The sequence below is a fragment of the Miscanthus floridulus genome, chromosome 5, assembly GCF_019320115.1.
Source record: "Miscanthus floridulus cultivar M001 chromosome 5, ASM1932011v1, whole genome shotgun sequence".
NCBI lineage: Eukaryota > Viridiplantae > Streptophyta > Magnoliopsida > Poales > Poaceae > Miscanthus > Miscanthus floridulus.
In genome coordinates, this window is record NC_089584.1 from 17,728,502 (window position 1) to 17,744,551 (window position 16,050).

Sequence of the window (16,050 nt, forward strand, 5' to 3'; positions counted from 1 at the left end):
GGTTTGAAAGGGCCAATCATATCTAGTCCCCAGCATGCGAAGGGCCAGGAAGCTAGGATGGTTTGCAGTTCCTGCGCCAGCATGTGTATTTGCTTAGCAAAAAATTGGCATCCTTCACAACGTCAGATGAGGTCTTCTGCATCAGAGATGGCTGTGGACCAATAGAAACCAGCTCGGAAAGCCTTGTCGACTAGTGTTCTTGAGGCCGCGTGATTGCCGCAGGAACTAGAGTGAATTTCGAGGAGCAACTTCACTCCGTCTTCTTGGGTGATGCATTTTTGCAAAATCCCTTCCTTGATACTTTTCCTCATCAAGTTGCCATTTACTAGCACGTAATGTTTGCTCTGACGAGTTAGGTGTTCGGTCTTAGTTTTATCAGCTAGTACCTCGGCGCTAGAGAGGTACTTGATGAATTGTTCCCTCTAATCGGTGGCCGGCAAAGGTCCTGTAAGTACCAGCTGCTCAGCGGGTGGAACTTCCTGAATTTCTTTTTCTTCTTTAATGGATGGTGTCATAAGATCTTGGACGAAGACCTCGGGCAGAACCACAGCACGAGAGGAGCCCAACTTGGACAAGTAATCGGTGATCTGATTTTGGTCATGTACCACGTGGTGGTACTCAATACCATAAATTTTCCCTTCAAGCTTCCTGATTTTGGCGCAATAAGCATCTATCTTATCATTGGAGCAAGACCAATCTTTGTTAAGCTGGTTGATAACCAGTGTGGAGTCTCCATAGCTCAATAGCTATACGGAGTCCATGGAGACATGCTTCATATTTAGCGGCGTTGTTGGAGGCCGCAAAGTGTATCCGGAGGACGTACCAGAGCTTATCCTTGGTCGACATGATGAACAAAATGCCATCACCAGCACCGTTGATGTTAAGGGCACCATCGAAGTACATCATCTAGTGCTTAGGGCAGGTAGTGGCGATGGGCTCTTAGATCTCGATCCACTCAGCGACAAAATCAGCGAGCGCCGGAGACTTGATCATAGGCCTGCTTCTGAATTCAATGGAGTAAGTGCCGAGCTCGACCACCCATTTAATGATACTGGCTGTTGGCCTCTTTGTTGCGAAGGATGTCTCCCAGAGGGAACTCGGTGACCATGGTGATCTTATAATACTCAAAACTAGTGGCAGAGTTTGCGCGACTGTAATCAGGATGGCGTATAACAGCTTCTAGACCTGAGGATAATGGGTCTTGGGCTTGTTAAGAACCTCACTAATGAAGTATACTGAACGCTACACCTTATAGGCATGTCTGGCCTCCTCGCGTTTGACCACAATTGATGTGCTGATGACGCGAGAGGTAGCAGGCGATGTAGATCAGGAGAGTCTCATCAGACCATGGTGCAGTCATGATCAGAGGCTTTGTAAGGAACAACTTAAGCTACTCGAAAGCTATGTCTGCCTCTTTCGACCAGGAAAAGCGCTTAGAGGCCTTGAGGAGTTTGAAGAAAGGTAAACCTTTTTTGCTGAGGCGCGATATGAAGTGACTTAATGCAGCCATGTAGCCAGTAAGCTTCTGTATATCCTTGATGCATGTTGGTCGTTTCATTTTGGTGATGGTGGAGACCTTGTTAGGATTGGGTTCTATGCCTCGTGCGCTGACAATGTAGCCCAGGAGTATACCGAATGGAACTCCAAAGATGCACTTTGAAGGGTTCAGCTTCCATCAGTATCTTTTTAGGTTGGTGAATGTTTCTTCGAGGTTGGCGATAAGATTATTGGCGGTCTTGGACTTGACGACCACATCATCGATGTAAGCTTCGATGTTGCGGCCGATCTGTTGATCGAGGCACATCTGGATAGCCCGTTGATAAGTTGTCCCGGCGTTCTTGAGTCCAAAGGACATGGTGGTGTAGCAATATGCGCCAAAAGGTGTGATGAATGATGTCTTGATCTGATCTTCTTTCTTGAGAGAGATCTGATGATAGCTAGAGTAATAGTGAAGGAAAGAGAGTAATTCGCAGCCAGCGGTGGAGTCAACAACCTTGTCTATCTGAGGCAAACTAAAGGGGTCTTTAGGGCAGTATTTGTTAAGATCAGTATAATCAACATATATTCTCCTATTCTTTATTCTTTTTTCGAATGAGAATAGGGTTTGCTAACCAATTAGGATGATACACTTCTTTTATAAATCCGGCAGCTAAGAGCCATTTTATTTCTACCCTAATAGCCTCCTTCTTGTCTAGGCGCGAATCGGCGAAGTTTCTGCTTGATCGGTTTGGCTATCAGTAAGACATTCAAGGAGTGCTTGATCTTCTCCCATGGTACCCCCAGGCATGTCTATAGGTTTCCAAGCAAACACATCAGCATTGGCATGTAGGAAGGAGACAAGTGCGCTTTCCTATTTGGGGTTAAGATGAGCCCCAATCTTCATGGTCTTGGAGGGGTCGTCAAGGCCGAGGCCGACCTCCTTGACTTTTTTTGACTTGGTGGAGGCGCAGGGAGGCTCTAGCTTTGGGATCTCCATATCTTTGGCAGGCATCGTCTTGGCTTTAGTGACCACGCTAGCCATCTGGATGGAGAGGTCAGTAGCTTCAGCGAGGGTGAGACTCTCTGTCTCGCAGGCTTAGGTGATGGTGAGGTTGGCCCGTAGGGCCAAAACTCCAGTAGGTGAAGGCATCTTCAGCACCAGATAGGCATAGTGCGGCATGGCCATGAAGTTGGCTAGAGCTAGCTGACCAAGTATGGTGTGGTAGGCGGTGTCGAAGTTGGTGACGTAGAAGTTGATGTGTTCGACATGGTAATTGCTTGCCATGCCAAACTATACTGGTAGGGTAATCTCTCTAAGTGGTTTGGAGGCCCTGCCAGGTACCACACCCTAAAAGCAGGAGTTAGAAGGTGTGAGATCTGACAAACCGAGGCCCAGCTCTTTTAGGGCTCCGGCGAAGAGGAGATTCAGAGCGCTCCCACCGTCGACGAGCACTTTTCTAAACAACACCTTTTGGACGGTTACATCGAGGACAAGGGGGAAGCGCCCTATGTAGGGAATGTCCACCCACTGGTCATCCCTACTAAAGGTGATGGGGACCTCAGACCATGGGCGATAGCTAGGGGTTAGCGATAGCATCCTCCGCAGTGATGTTGAGCACCCGCCGTGTGGCGAGCTTCCATTCCCTTCTACTTTTGGTGGAGGCAAGGCCCCCGAACATGGTGGCGACCACCTTGTCATGGTCTTGGAAGGCATTGCCATTACCCCCAGGTGGTCGGTGACCTCCGACTCCATCATTGGCATCATCGTCCAGCTTTCTGTTCTAGAATTCCTTAGCCAACCCGAGGCAGTCCTTCATTTTGTGCTTGGTGTTCTTATGGAGCGAGCATGGCCCGTCGAGAATCTTCCTGTACTGCTCATCATAGTTGCGCTTGGTGCAAGGTTCGTTGATGGTAGCAATGATGTGGTCTGGCTAGCGGTGGCAATTTTGGCCAGACTTGGGCCCTTCTTGTTGATCCCGACCGCTCTTATAAGGGTAACTACGGTCATTGAAACGGCGGTTCGCTGTGGCGTCAGTCGGTGGGGCGGTCAGTCATACCGGCGTGTTAGTTGTTGGGTGCCCGCATCCTCATTGAAGCGCACCTTGGCCTCCTCGACATCAGCGTACTAGGTTAGCGGTTGTGATCATCTCGCTAATCCTAGTAGGCAGCTTGCGGTTGAACTTGGAGCGGAGCTCATGGTGGCGGAGTCCTCGGATGAAGGCGGTGATGACCTAAGCTTCCATGATGTTGGGGATAGAGTTCCTCATCTTGGAAAAGCATCAGATGTAACTGCGGAGGAGCTCAGATGGCTTTTGGTCGATGCGGTTTAGGTCATGCTCGGTGCCCGGTAGAGTGCACGTGGCTCTCCTCTAGGATGGTGTGGAGGGACGCCCAAGGGTGACGGCTGACATGGAGCATGTTGACGGCCGGTGGCGGTTGGTCGGCAAACTAGGTCGGCGAAAGGATGAGCGTCTCCCACCTGGTCGGCAAAAGGATGAGCAGGCTCCGAGAGGTCTAGATTGGTGGGTGGTTGGCGCTGAACAAGGGTATCCAGAGCTGATTCGGTGATGGAGAGGCAATCGGTGAGCTTGTAACCAACCTAATCGATGGATGCGATCAAATCATTGCTGTTGATCTGCCTCCTCTGGTAGCGAGGAAGCAGGCAGCGGGTTGTTGACGAAGGCGACCTCGGAAGTGGTTCTAGGGATCGGATCTGTAGTCATAGGTGCGGGGGCGATTAGCGTAGAACCGATCTGCACCGGCTCGAGGAGCTCTCCTGACTCCATCAGCATTGATGATCCACGAGATCGATCCGACCATGAAGATCTGGCCGGGCTACGGAAGGGACAAAGAGCCTATGGAAAAAACCATCTTGTTCGACAAGGAAAACAGCACGCATCGTCCCTACCTAGCGCGCCAACTATCGATAGAATATCATTAGCAGTCCTCCGAGGGGTAACCCACGAAGATAGATTGATCGGCAGAGGAGCGTGAGATCAAGAACAAGAAGGCAACAGAGACACATGAGTTAGACAGGTTCAGGCCGTCAGTATGACGTAATACCCTACTCTTGTGGTTTGTTGGTTTGTATTAGCTATTGTATGATAGCAGTGAGTTTGGAGGGGATCCCTACCCACCTTATATAGTCCGGGCAGCAAGGTTACAAGTCAGTTAGATCTGAGAGATAACCGAAAAGTAATAACTGATTATAGGAATCTTGGGATCATATATATCCTAATAGATCTCGTAGTATCTTTAGGATATCTTCTCGGTGTCTTGCGGGAGGCGCGAGCAGAATCGTGCCTCTCAAGGCTTCATCTTATGGGCTAGGCCAACCCTAGGGGCATAGCCCATGTGGTCTGCCATGGGTATCTATGGTCGTACCCCCCACACTCTCTGCAAAAAGGAAACCAGCATACCATAAAGCTTTGCATATCCCTTAGAGTTGGGAAATTATTCCCACTAGTCGGGTAAGTCTTGCGAGTACATTGTGTACTCAGGGTTTATTTACCCCTCTTGTAGGTAATGCTTGAGGAGTACCATTATGTGAAGGATTCTTCTGGTGGGCATAGACGGATCCTTGTTCTTTATCGCTAGATGTTTATTTTTATTCCACTGTTTAATATTCTGCACTCTGACTTTGGAAATGTAATAATGTAATTTTTAAGAACTTTGGATGTATGAAATATATTAAGTATTGTAACTCATTCTCATTATTGGATCCTTGGGGGAAAATGTGGATCTTTTGGGTTCTCCCTTAGGGTGTGCCCGACAGATACCGCCCGCTGTAGCTTACTTTCGAGGTGCTTAGTGGCTGGAGGAAGATGAGCGCCTCCGTAAGTATGTTGTTTTGGATGGTTCTGCCACAGTTGGTACCATAGCCAATAATGGGTTACGAGTTCCATCACTCTTTTCAAAAACTTAAAAATTTGACCAACAAAAGTTTTATGAAAAATAGGATGCGCTAAAGTTATGTAAATACGTATAAGCCCTAGCAATATGGTCTATCTAGGATAGTGACATTGGTTTTATCTAATTAGTTTTCTATAAGTATACTGACTTATGTTGCATAAGAAATCACTTAGCATACGGAAAGTGAGTGTGTGATGTGCCAAAATTTTGCGAATGCCGCTATATTCTGGCTTGAGTGAGAGTATAGGCCGATACATGCATCATGTAATAGAATCTTGTTTCATCTAAAGCCCCCTACACATATAATTGGATTAGTAAATTGATAGGACAACTAAAAGAATGCTTTAATAAATGTCTCGTCGTTCCTTTAATCTCTTGTTATGATCTAGAAGGTTGTCCTAAGTGGTTGGTTCCTATCTCTTATAGATGAATCTAAGGTCTGGACGTGAGAGCACCAGTGCCAGAGCGGGCCACGGTCTTGGTGAGGGCCAAGGTGAAAGTGGTCGAGCCAATGAGCATGGTAATGGGGAGAGCCATGAGGCTCCACTATTGGCTCCACCTCCTCCACCACCGCCACCGTCACCACCGATGACTCATGTGGAGATGATGGTGGAAATGATGGTAGCTCACCGTGTGTTAGCCCGTGCCATGGAACTATTGGTAGAGGTTGTCGCTGGCTTCGCTCGTGGAGGCCACGGGGCAATGGTGGGAACGAGGGCAGTGCTCATGGTCCTAAGGGACCCTGCTCTTACTAGGATTTCCTCAAGATGAACCCACCCATGTTCACACCGTCAGTTGAGCCCCTAGATGTGGAGCATTAGCTTCGCATTCTGGAGTAGAAATTCCTGTTGCTCAACGTGACTGATGAGCAGAAGGTGCATTTTGTAGCGCAAATAGTTGTTGGGGTCTGTGAGTGCATGGTAGGATACCTTCAATGCCATGCAGTAGCCAGATCACCGGGTGACCTGGCAGGAGTTCACCACAGCATTCAGAGAGTTCTATATTCCTGCTAGTGTCCTCAACAGGAAGCTGACTGAGTTCCTAGAACTGCAGCAAGGTAGTTTGTCAGTGATGGACTATGTCAATAAGTTCAATCACTTATCCCAGTATGCTGGAACTCATGTGGATACAGACAAGAAGAAGAGGGACCGCTTCTATTGCGGCCTCTCTTGCAGCCTTTAGGAGAAATTGTATACTAGGAACTATTAGACCTTTGGGGCAATGATGAATACTGCCATCCCCATGGAGGGCTTGCAGCGGGATTCCCAGGCAGAATGCAAGCGTAAGCGGATGGCTATGGGGTCTTCTAGCCACCCCCATACTCAAAAAGTACAGGTTGTCCGATGGGTGCCCTATCAATCATCAGGCAGGCATTTGTTTCGATAGTCACAGCATACTTCCTAGGCTTCTTACACATAGTACCATGCACCTACTCAGTAGGTGCCACATCAGCAGCCCTAAGGGCAGCAGGCCCCACCTCATCTGCGATAGAGAAATAAGTCGGGTGCTTGTTTCAAATGTGGCAAGGATGGCCACTATGCCTGAGAGTGTCCCCAAAACCAGCCAGCCTAGTCTGCTCAACCATCAACTAACTCTAGGCTAGTCAAGCGGACAGTGATCAAGAAGAAAGTGCCAGTCAATCGATCTGGACATGTGAATTTCACGGATGATGAGCAGATATTGTAGCAGGAACCTAGTGATGGCTGGTATGTTTACCATTGATTCCCATCTAGCTTATGTGTTGTTTGATTTTGGTGCATCACATTCATTCATGAGCATAGGATTTATAGGACCGGCACAATATACCTCTTATGGATATATTGTATGCCTATAGAATCCATACTCCAGGGTGTGTAGATGTGCATCAATACTCGAATGGACACAGTGAGCATGGTATTAGCCACTCACACCAACCGTCTCTAGTTCATGGTGCTGCCTGGGCAAGGCATTGATGCAATTCTTGGGATGAACTGGTTGCGGGTATATGGGGTAGTCTTGGATTTGAAGCAAATAATTGTGGAGTTACGGCTTCCTTCCTCTAAGGATCAGGATGTCTCTTCTTTTACCCTTAGATATAGTCTTACCTGTTGCTGCTCATGCTAAAGCTTCTCCTGATCTTGCCTCTATTCTAGTAGTATGTGAGTTCCTAAATGTTTTTCCTGAAGATCTACCTAGGTTGCCACAAGACAGAGAGGTGGTGTTCTCCATTGAGCTAGAGCCTGGTACTGCTCCTATCTCCCGATGCCCGTACCACATGGCTCCAAAGGAATTGGCAAAAATGAAGAAGTAGTTGGAAGAATTGTTGGAAAAAGGCTTCATCCGTCCTAGCTCTTCACCATGGGGTTGTCCAGCCATTTTTGTGAAAAAGAAGTCTAGCACTCTATGGATGTGTGTGGATTACCGCCCTCTTAATGCGGTAACCATTAAGAACAAGTATCCCTTGCACCGCATAGATACTTTGTTTGATCAACTAGTTGGTGCCAAGGTGTTCTCCAAGATTGACCTTTGTTTAGGCTATCATCATATCAAGATTAGACCATATGATATACCAAAGACAACTTTTTCTACTAGGTATGAGTTGTATGAACACCTAGTAATGTCTTTTGGTCTCACCAACGCTCCTACATTCTTCATGTACCTAATGAACTCAGTCTTCATACTAGAGTTGGACAAGTTTGTGGTGGTATTCATTGATGATATCCTGATATATTCCAAAAATGATGAAGAGCATGCCCAACACCTTTGAATTGTGCTGACACGATTGAGGGAACACAAGTTGTATGCTAAATTCAGCAAGTGTGAATTCTGGTTAGATCGAGTGTAGTTTTTGGGGCATGTGCTGACACCTGACTGACATTTCTGTAGACCCCAGCAAAGTGCGAGATGTGCTAAACTAGAAGTCTCCCAAGTTAGTGCACTAGATTCATCAGTTCCTTGGTCTAGCTGGGTACTATTGGCATTTCATTCTAGATTTCTCCAAGATAGCTCAGCCAATAACCAAGCTGCTCCAAAAGGAAGACAAGTTTGATTGGAGCCCAGCCTGTGAAGAAGCCTTCCAAGGTTTGAAGACATTTCTGACCACTGCTCCTATGTTGGCCTAACCAGATATTAACAGGCCTTTTGATGTATATTGTGATGCCTCGAAGACTGAGGTTGGGATGTGTGCTTATGCAGGATGGGTGTGTGATAGCTTATGCTTCGCGCCAACTAAAAAAGCACGAAGTAAATTACCCCACTCATGATTTAGAGCTGGCTACTATGGTCCATGCTCTAAAAATTTGGAGGCATTACTTGTTGGGCAATAAAGTACACATTTTTATAGATCATAAGAGCCTCAAATATATTTTTACTCAGTTTGAGTTGAATATGAGGCAAAGAAGATGGTTGGAATTGATTAAGGATTATAACTTGGAGGTACACTACCACCTAGGAAAGGCCAATGTAGTGGTTGATGCTTTAAGCCAAAAGTCACATCAGGTTGAGGAAACACCTTTGTCTCTCAACCATGCAGAGGTGCTGGCTCACATTGCCTTGACCTCAGAGTTGCTTGAGCAGATTATTCTAGAGCAAAGGCAAGACACTGAAGAAATTCCTCCCATCAAGAAACTGATTGCCGAAGGGCGTGGTCCTCACTTTAGTATTAATGAGCAAGGAGCAGTGAGATACAAAGATAGATTGGTGGTAACATCAAGTGAGGATCTGAGAAGGAAGATTTTGAATGAAGCCCATCATTCAAAGCTCTCTATCCATCCTGGCAACAACAATATGTATCATGATTTGCGCCACTTGTATTGGTGGTCCAATATGAAGTAGGACATCACCTAGTACAGTCGTGGAGTGTGACATCTGTGGGAGACTTAAAGCAGATCATATGCGTACTCTAGGATATTTGTAGCCCTTGCCCATTCCTGTTTAGAAATAGGAAGATATCTCCATGGACTTTGTGCTAGGTTTGCCCCGCACATCCAAGGGCTATGATTCTATTTGGGTTATTGTGGACCGTCTCACTAAGTCTGCTCATTTTATCCCGGTGGACACTAAATATACAACCAAGAAGTATGCTGAGATATATTTTGATCAAATTGTGACCCTACACGGAGTTCCCCTTACTATCATCTCTGATCGAGGGTTAGTTTTTATCTCGTTTCTAGGAACAACTGCAGCACTATCTTGGTACTCGCCTCCTCAGAAGCTCAGCATATCATCCACAAACTGATGGTCAAACTGAAAGGGTGAACCAGGTGCTTGAGGATATGTTGAGAGCTTGTGCCATTTCTTTTCCTGAGAAGTGGGATGGATGCCTGAAGTTAGCTGAATTCTCTTACAATAATAGCTACCAATAGAGCATTCGCATGGCACCATTTGAAGCTCTATATGAAAGAAATGCAGGACGCCACTTAATAGGGTTGCAGTGGGAGATCATGGATATTTTGGGCCTAATTTCATCAAAGAGGCTCATGAACAAGTCATCATTATTTAGAGTCATTTGACGGCAGTTTAGAGCTAATAGAAAGCCTATACGGACAAGCGAAGAAGGCCCTTGCAGTTTGTAGTTGGGGATTATGTGTACCTCAAGGTGTCTCCTATGAGAGGGGTGCATCGGTCTAGTATCCATGGCAAGCTAGCTCCCTGATACATGGGTCCTTACAAAGTTTTGAAGCAGTGTGGCCCAGTTGCTTACCGTCTCTAGCTTCTCGACATTTTATCAGTGGTACATGACATGTTTCACATCTCACAATTGAAGAAATGTCTGCAGGTCTCGAATGAAGTTGTAGAAATTGAAGGACTTCCACTCCAGCCTGATTTGACTTATATTGAGCATCCTACCAAAATCCTGGATGAAAAGAAAGAGCGACAAGGAACAATGTGGTGAGGTTCTATAAGGTGCAGTGGCAAAACCACTCTGAGGATGAGGCCACGTGAGAACAAGAGAGCTATATCTTAAAGCATTACCCCCACCTTCTCTCTGGTTCTAATAGGTAGTTGCTACGTTGAAATGTATTTCCTATCTCCTTTCCCACACTAGGCACATAAAATTTCGGGTCGAGATTTTGTTTTAGGGGGCTAGATTTGTAACACCCTCGGTGTTATTGTACAATCTTTTTCTAAAACACTGCATGAGCATCATACTTACATGTAAATGTATGAAATATAATGTGTAAATAAATTCCTGTGACTTGAAACATTTATCAAAAACGTGAAACAAATGTTATATTTTATGTCGCGTTATATCGATTAGAGTTCTAAACAAATTTTTATTGAACGAAAATGCTATAGAATGCATACCTGGCACTTTAATAAAGTTTGTAGTACAAACTTTGTAGGTGGGGATGAAATACTTGTGGTTGAGAATGGGATTCGCTAGATAGCTTGCTTAATAGCTTGGAAATCAAAGTTGACGCGAATCCGAACAACAAACTTAGCCATTTTCTTAAGTCGGAGAATGGGTCGACGAAGCTAAGTTTGGCAATTTTCGTAGAAGAATCAGACTAAGTAGTGGCACGGTCTTAGGGTTTGCTTTAGTAGCTTAATATACCATCTCGAGCATAAAATAGTTGGTTGAGCAATTGAAGCATTGAGGTGGGTTTTTGGGACACTTTAAAAAGCATGCATGACACGTTGTTGATCGGTGCCAGCGTCTAGCCACTGTCACCGGGTTTGGTTCGGCTTAGGCGCTGCACTGGCCTGATCCTAGCGTGCACGTGTGCGCTGCCACATGGGTCCGCACCACCATTGCTGCGCCCTGGAACACACTCACACACGCACATGCACCATGCCAGCGAGCCTGGCTGCTTTGCCCATTGTCGCATCCGCCTGGCTGCTCTGCCTGCCGTTGCGTCTGCCTGAGCCACGCTGCTCGCCATCGCATCGAGCTGCACACCTGGTTGCACTATGCTCCGACCGTCGCTGTCGCGCGGTCACTACTGCCATTGACCTTCGCGACAGCACGCGCGTGGCCTGCCTGCCTGCCTCGCCATCACTTCCATGTGCGATGCGTCGCCATGCTACTGACTCCCCGAATCAGTGTCTATCTCTACGGCCCATCTTCGTAATTGTGCACATCTGGAGGTCGAGTTGGAGTCTAGCTTCACACCAAGCTTGCTGCTGTTGCGGCCGTATGGTGTTGGGGCTTCAATTGGAGTCCCCCCCCCCGCCGTCGACCCCTTAAGTCCGAACACCGTCGTCCATCCAATTAGCCTTGCAGTAGTCCACCTCCTTCTAATTAACCAGTGCACCCAACTAGCCCTGTGAGTGAGCCAGTGATTGGAGTTGTCCTGGTGAGCTTCCATCCTACAGTGAGGTAATGCAGGGCATTCTCCTCATGGTGGTCCACCACGGCCATTGAGGCGGGTGCTCGGCCAGGGCATCGCTCCTTGATCCTTTGTCTCAATTGAGCGGTGAAATTACGTCTCCTTGACTCAGTTGATTTGCCCATGCAACAATTTCACCGGCGGTGTAGTTGGTCGCCGAGAACGCCTTCGACACAGTCGGCCGTGAAATGGAGCCACCTTGCGCTCGTGGCCAACCATCTTGCCGAGCCCCGCAACAGTCTTCTAGTCTGTCCTACATGTATCTAGTGAGGTCCTCTTGCTCCTAGGGTAGGTGATTGAGATGGTTATGGCCAAGGCTCATCGGAGCACGTGGTCGCCTCCGGCAAACATAGTGTAGATGCGGTGTACGTGGCCGGTTCGTTTGAGAGTAGAACGGGTATGTCTAGGACCTTTGGGATGTTACCAGTATGCTAGGCATGGAGTCTAGGTAGTGATGGTAGGGTGGTGTTAGGTGATTTCATCAGCGTCGGTGCTGCCACTGCTAGACCCCACCACGGTGCATGGCCACACCTATGTGCTGCACCTGTTTTTAGTGTATGATACCTCTATCAATGGCGCTTCGCTCGTAGAGTGCTAGGGAGGTGTTGGTTGAGGCCGAGGAGGCCCATGCTCGCTGGCCTTTGGCCAGAGATGCTGCGGCCTCGGTTGAGTTTTGGCCTGGGACTTTGTAACGTGAATTTGAAGTGAACTGAGGGGTTAAGTGCGAGAGTCAATGAGAGAGGGGAATAGTGGAATGGACTACTGGTTCCATTTGATTGGAAGCCGAGGACTCTTTTGCATAACGTAGCACGCACGGGGGTCTTCCCTCCATGGGCCGCTGTCGCACGTGGGCCGTGCCACGCTCGGCCGCGCCAATGCGGTGCGCGTGTGCGCGCGCGGGCGTTGTGGGAGTGGGCTGAGCTGCGAAGTGGGCCACGCGGTGAAGTTTAGTTTCTTCTTTTTCAGTGAATTAACAAATGCTTATTCAATTTAGTTGTGAGCTAAACTTTGATAAATTGTAGTAAATCTTATAGGTGTCTAAAAATAGTGAAACAAAATTTGTCAGGTTCACAAAAATGCCATCTATCTGTTAGTGTGGTTAGTTTACAGTTATCTATGATAATGATAGGTTCATAAATTTAAATTAGAGAGCTTAGTATTATGTAGATTAATATTTGTAGGAATTTTTGTGGCAAATTGATGATGGCTTTAGTCTTGAAATTTTTACAGTAGGATCATTAGAATATTATGTACTCACTGTAATTTTGTAGCATTAGAGTAGGTTGATAAATAGAGTAGTTAGTACTCATCGTTTTATCTTATATAGAGTAAATCGGAATTAAGGGTAGGAATACCTTTAGTTGCTAAGATAGTACATGCCATGCTTCATACTTGTTAGTGGTAACAGTAGGTAACTTAGCGCCTTAGTCGGTAAAACTCGCTTCGTAGCTTGATAGATGTATTTTTATTTTAAGAGTTGTTATTGCCGTATTAGTAAGTGTTGCATCATCATTTCATGCATGTGGATCATGAGTTGGTAGAGTTCGTGCCCGTGGACGAGCAGGACTACTGAGGAGGTCATTGAGGAATATGAGGAGGAGATTCTTATGCAGGAGGGAGCCCCGGAGCCTTTTGGTGCTGACTTTGTTGACCCACCGCCAGCCCAAGGCAAGCCCCGGTGCAGAACCTATATTTTTAATGGTCACTGAATATATATATGATGTGCATTTACATTACAGGCATTTTATGCAAACTACATGCATAAATATATCTACCTATGAGTCCTACTAGTATAGGTCGAGTAGCTGCTATGCTCAGGATTTCAGTAGCGTGAGTAACCTGCCGTTACTCACAATAGGTGATAATTATGATCACTCATGATAAAATGGTAGAAAGAAAAAGTGGTGACCAGACAGGGATATGGTTTGGGTACTGGTGGATGTAAGAGGTTGTGTTTTGCGGCCAACAGGGCATAGCTTGGTTACACTTTTTCCCTGTCTGTGTCGGTTAAGGACCAGCCGTTGCATTGGATGCTAGGCAAGTCACAAACTTATTATCCCGAGCATATACTTGGGTATAGGCGTAGGGAAGGCTTGTTGCTCTCTTGTCGTTGGTTTCGGCTCTTTCTAGACCGACTGATTGGAGGCGGGGATGGTAGAGGTCCTTGCACCTGCACTAAGTCTAGAACTTAGGAGCAGGGGACTTAGAGTCCAAATTTGGGCGGGGACCTAGACCCCATGATAGGAAGGATGATGGGTTGGTCCTGCTTGTGCCTAGGGTACAAGTGGGGCATGTGTTTTTGGGGTACCCAACTGGGGGTATTGATTCGTGAATCACTGGGAAATCCGGTATGACTTGTTTAAACTCTAGCACCGTAGTAAGAACTGAAAGATGGAAGGTGATGAAATGAAACTGATTGCTCAACTCTTGCTTGAAAGTAGAACAGGTGCTTATATAGAATGGTTAGATAATGAATTAATCATGGCGGCTAATAATAACATAAATAAGGACTCACTATTAGTATTGCTCTCTGCAAAAAGGAAACCAGCAAACCTTAAAGCTTTGCATATCCATTGGAGTCAGAAAATTATTCCCACTAGTCGGGTAAGTCTTGCTCGTACATTGTGTACTCAGGGTTTATTTACCCCTATTGCAGGTAATGCTTGAGGAGTACCATTATGTGAAGGATTCTTCTAGTGGGCACAGACGGATCCTTGTTCTTTATCGCTAGATGTTTATTTTTATTACGCTGTTTAATATTCCGTGCTCTGACTTTAGAAATGTAATAATGTAATTTTTAAGAACTCTGGATGTATGAAATGTATTAAGTATTGTAACTCGTTCTTATTATTAGATCCTTGGGGGAAAATGTGGATCTTTCGAATTCTCCCTAGGGGTGTGCCCGACGGATACCGCCCGCTGTAGCTTGCTTTCGGGGTGCTTAGTGTCTGGTGGAAGACGAGCACCTCCATAAGTATGTTATTTCAGGTGATTCTGCCACAGATGTTGTCTTGCGGTTATATTTTTCTCATATATTTAATTCAGAGATTCAGTGTTCTAAATCACTTTTTTTTGCAAGTATGCAATAGTTTTTGTAATTTTTATAACAAACTGCTTTGGGTAAATTATCACATGTCATTTCACAAGCCACAATCACATCATAAATGCAATTGTTCAATCAAGATATCCAATTATTTTACTCATACTATTATTAAATTTCAATTACTTCCACTTGATGAGAAGAAACCACTTAGACAGATTTGTCCTAACATAAGTGGTGGTTTACAGCATGGACAAGCATTTATTATGGATGATGGCCCACTTTAATTGTTCCCTATTCCTTTGTTGTGTGCAACAAGCTCATGTGACCATGATACATTTGTTGTGAGCTAAACACAGCATTACAGAGCTTGCATGTGTACTTCTGCTTCTTGACTCTTCGAAAATTAATTGTAGAATCCATAACCTCTTTGATGGCGTTATAAGAATTGCCGCTTGGAAAACCACTTGGCACATGTTGCTCTCTTTGGACAAGTGAGGGCATGGGGGGTTGATTAAACAAAGTTGGTTTGACATATGGTGTTTTCCCATAAAGGTCATCATGGGATGAGGATGAAGATCCAAGAGTTTTGTGCATCCTATCCTGTAGATAGAGTGATGTGAGAGATTGTAGAGTTCCATAATTTAAGTACAATGATAAAAGGTAAGAAAAAGAGACCAAACCTTGGGAACATGCAAGGTAGGGTCGTGGAAGATCGGACCAGGATCAGAAACTCCAGCAATGTCAAGGTGGGCTTGGAGAATAGCCATAGGGTCTCCTTGGAGCAAAGATTCTATTGACTGGGGCTCCAAGGACAAAGCCTTCTTCCGTGCATCCTCACTTATGTTAGTTGTCAGAAACATGTGCATAAGCTCTTGTTCATTCTTCAGGCTTTGCTCCAGCCTTGTCGATGCAATGATGCTAGTTGGTGGTATGGGAGTAGAAACTAAGTGGAGTTGGTGTGGTATTGCTTTACTATTATTGTAGTAGCCCTGGAAGGAGTGAGCATGGTCATTAGGTGCACTGCTAGAAAGAGCTGGCATGCTTGTTTTACCCGTTAGCGCTTCGCGCAAAGGGGAAATTTCATTGTCGCTCTGCCTAAATTTCTCATCCTTGGTGGGGTAACTATTATGTTCCATGGTGGATGGTATTCGAAGAGGACATTGAGACTTATTTATAGGGATAGGTAGACAGAGAACATTGTCTATCATGTGCATTTTTTAGTATCACTTTGTAGAAGAGATATGGCTATGGGTTTCTATCATTAATTCGCTATAGAACTAGATGTCCTTCATGATTGTTTTTTCA

General features: G+C 45.8%; 1 protein-coding gene across 1 annotated transcript; it reads right to left on the reverse strand.

Annotated features, from left to right (window-relative positions):
• Positions 1-15,036: 15,036 nt before the first annotated feature.
• Positions 15,037-15,785, reverse strand: LOC136455629 (uncharacterized). The gene is made up of 2 exons (XM_066455564.1): positions 15,426-15,785; positions 15,037-15,345 (listed from the first exon to the last, which is right to left on the reverse strand). Exons 1-2 carry the CDS (start codon positions 15,783-15,785, stop codon positions 15,037-15,039), a joined length of 669 nt encoding a protein of 222 aa, XP_066311661.1.
• Positions 15,786-16,050: the final 265 nt, after the last annotated feature.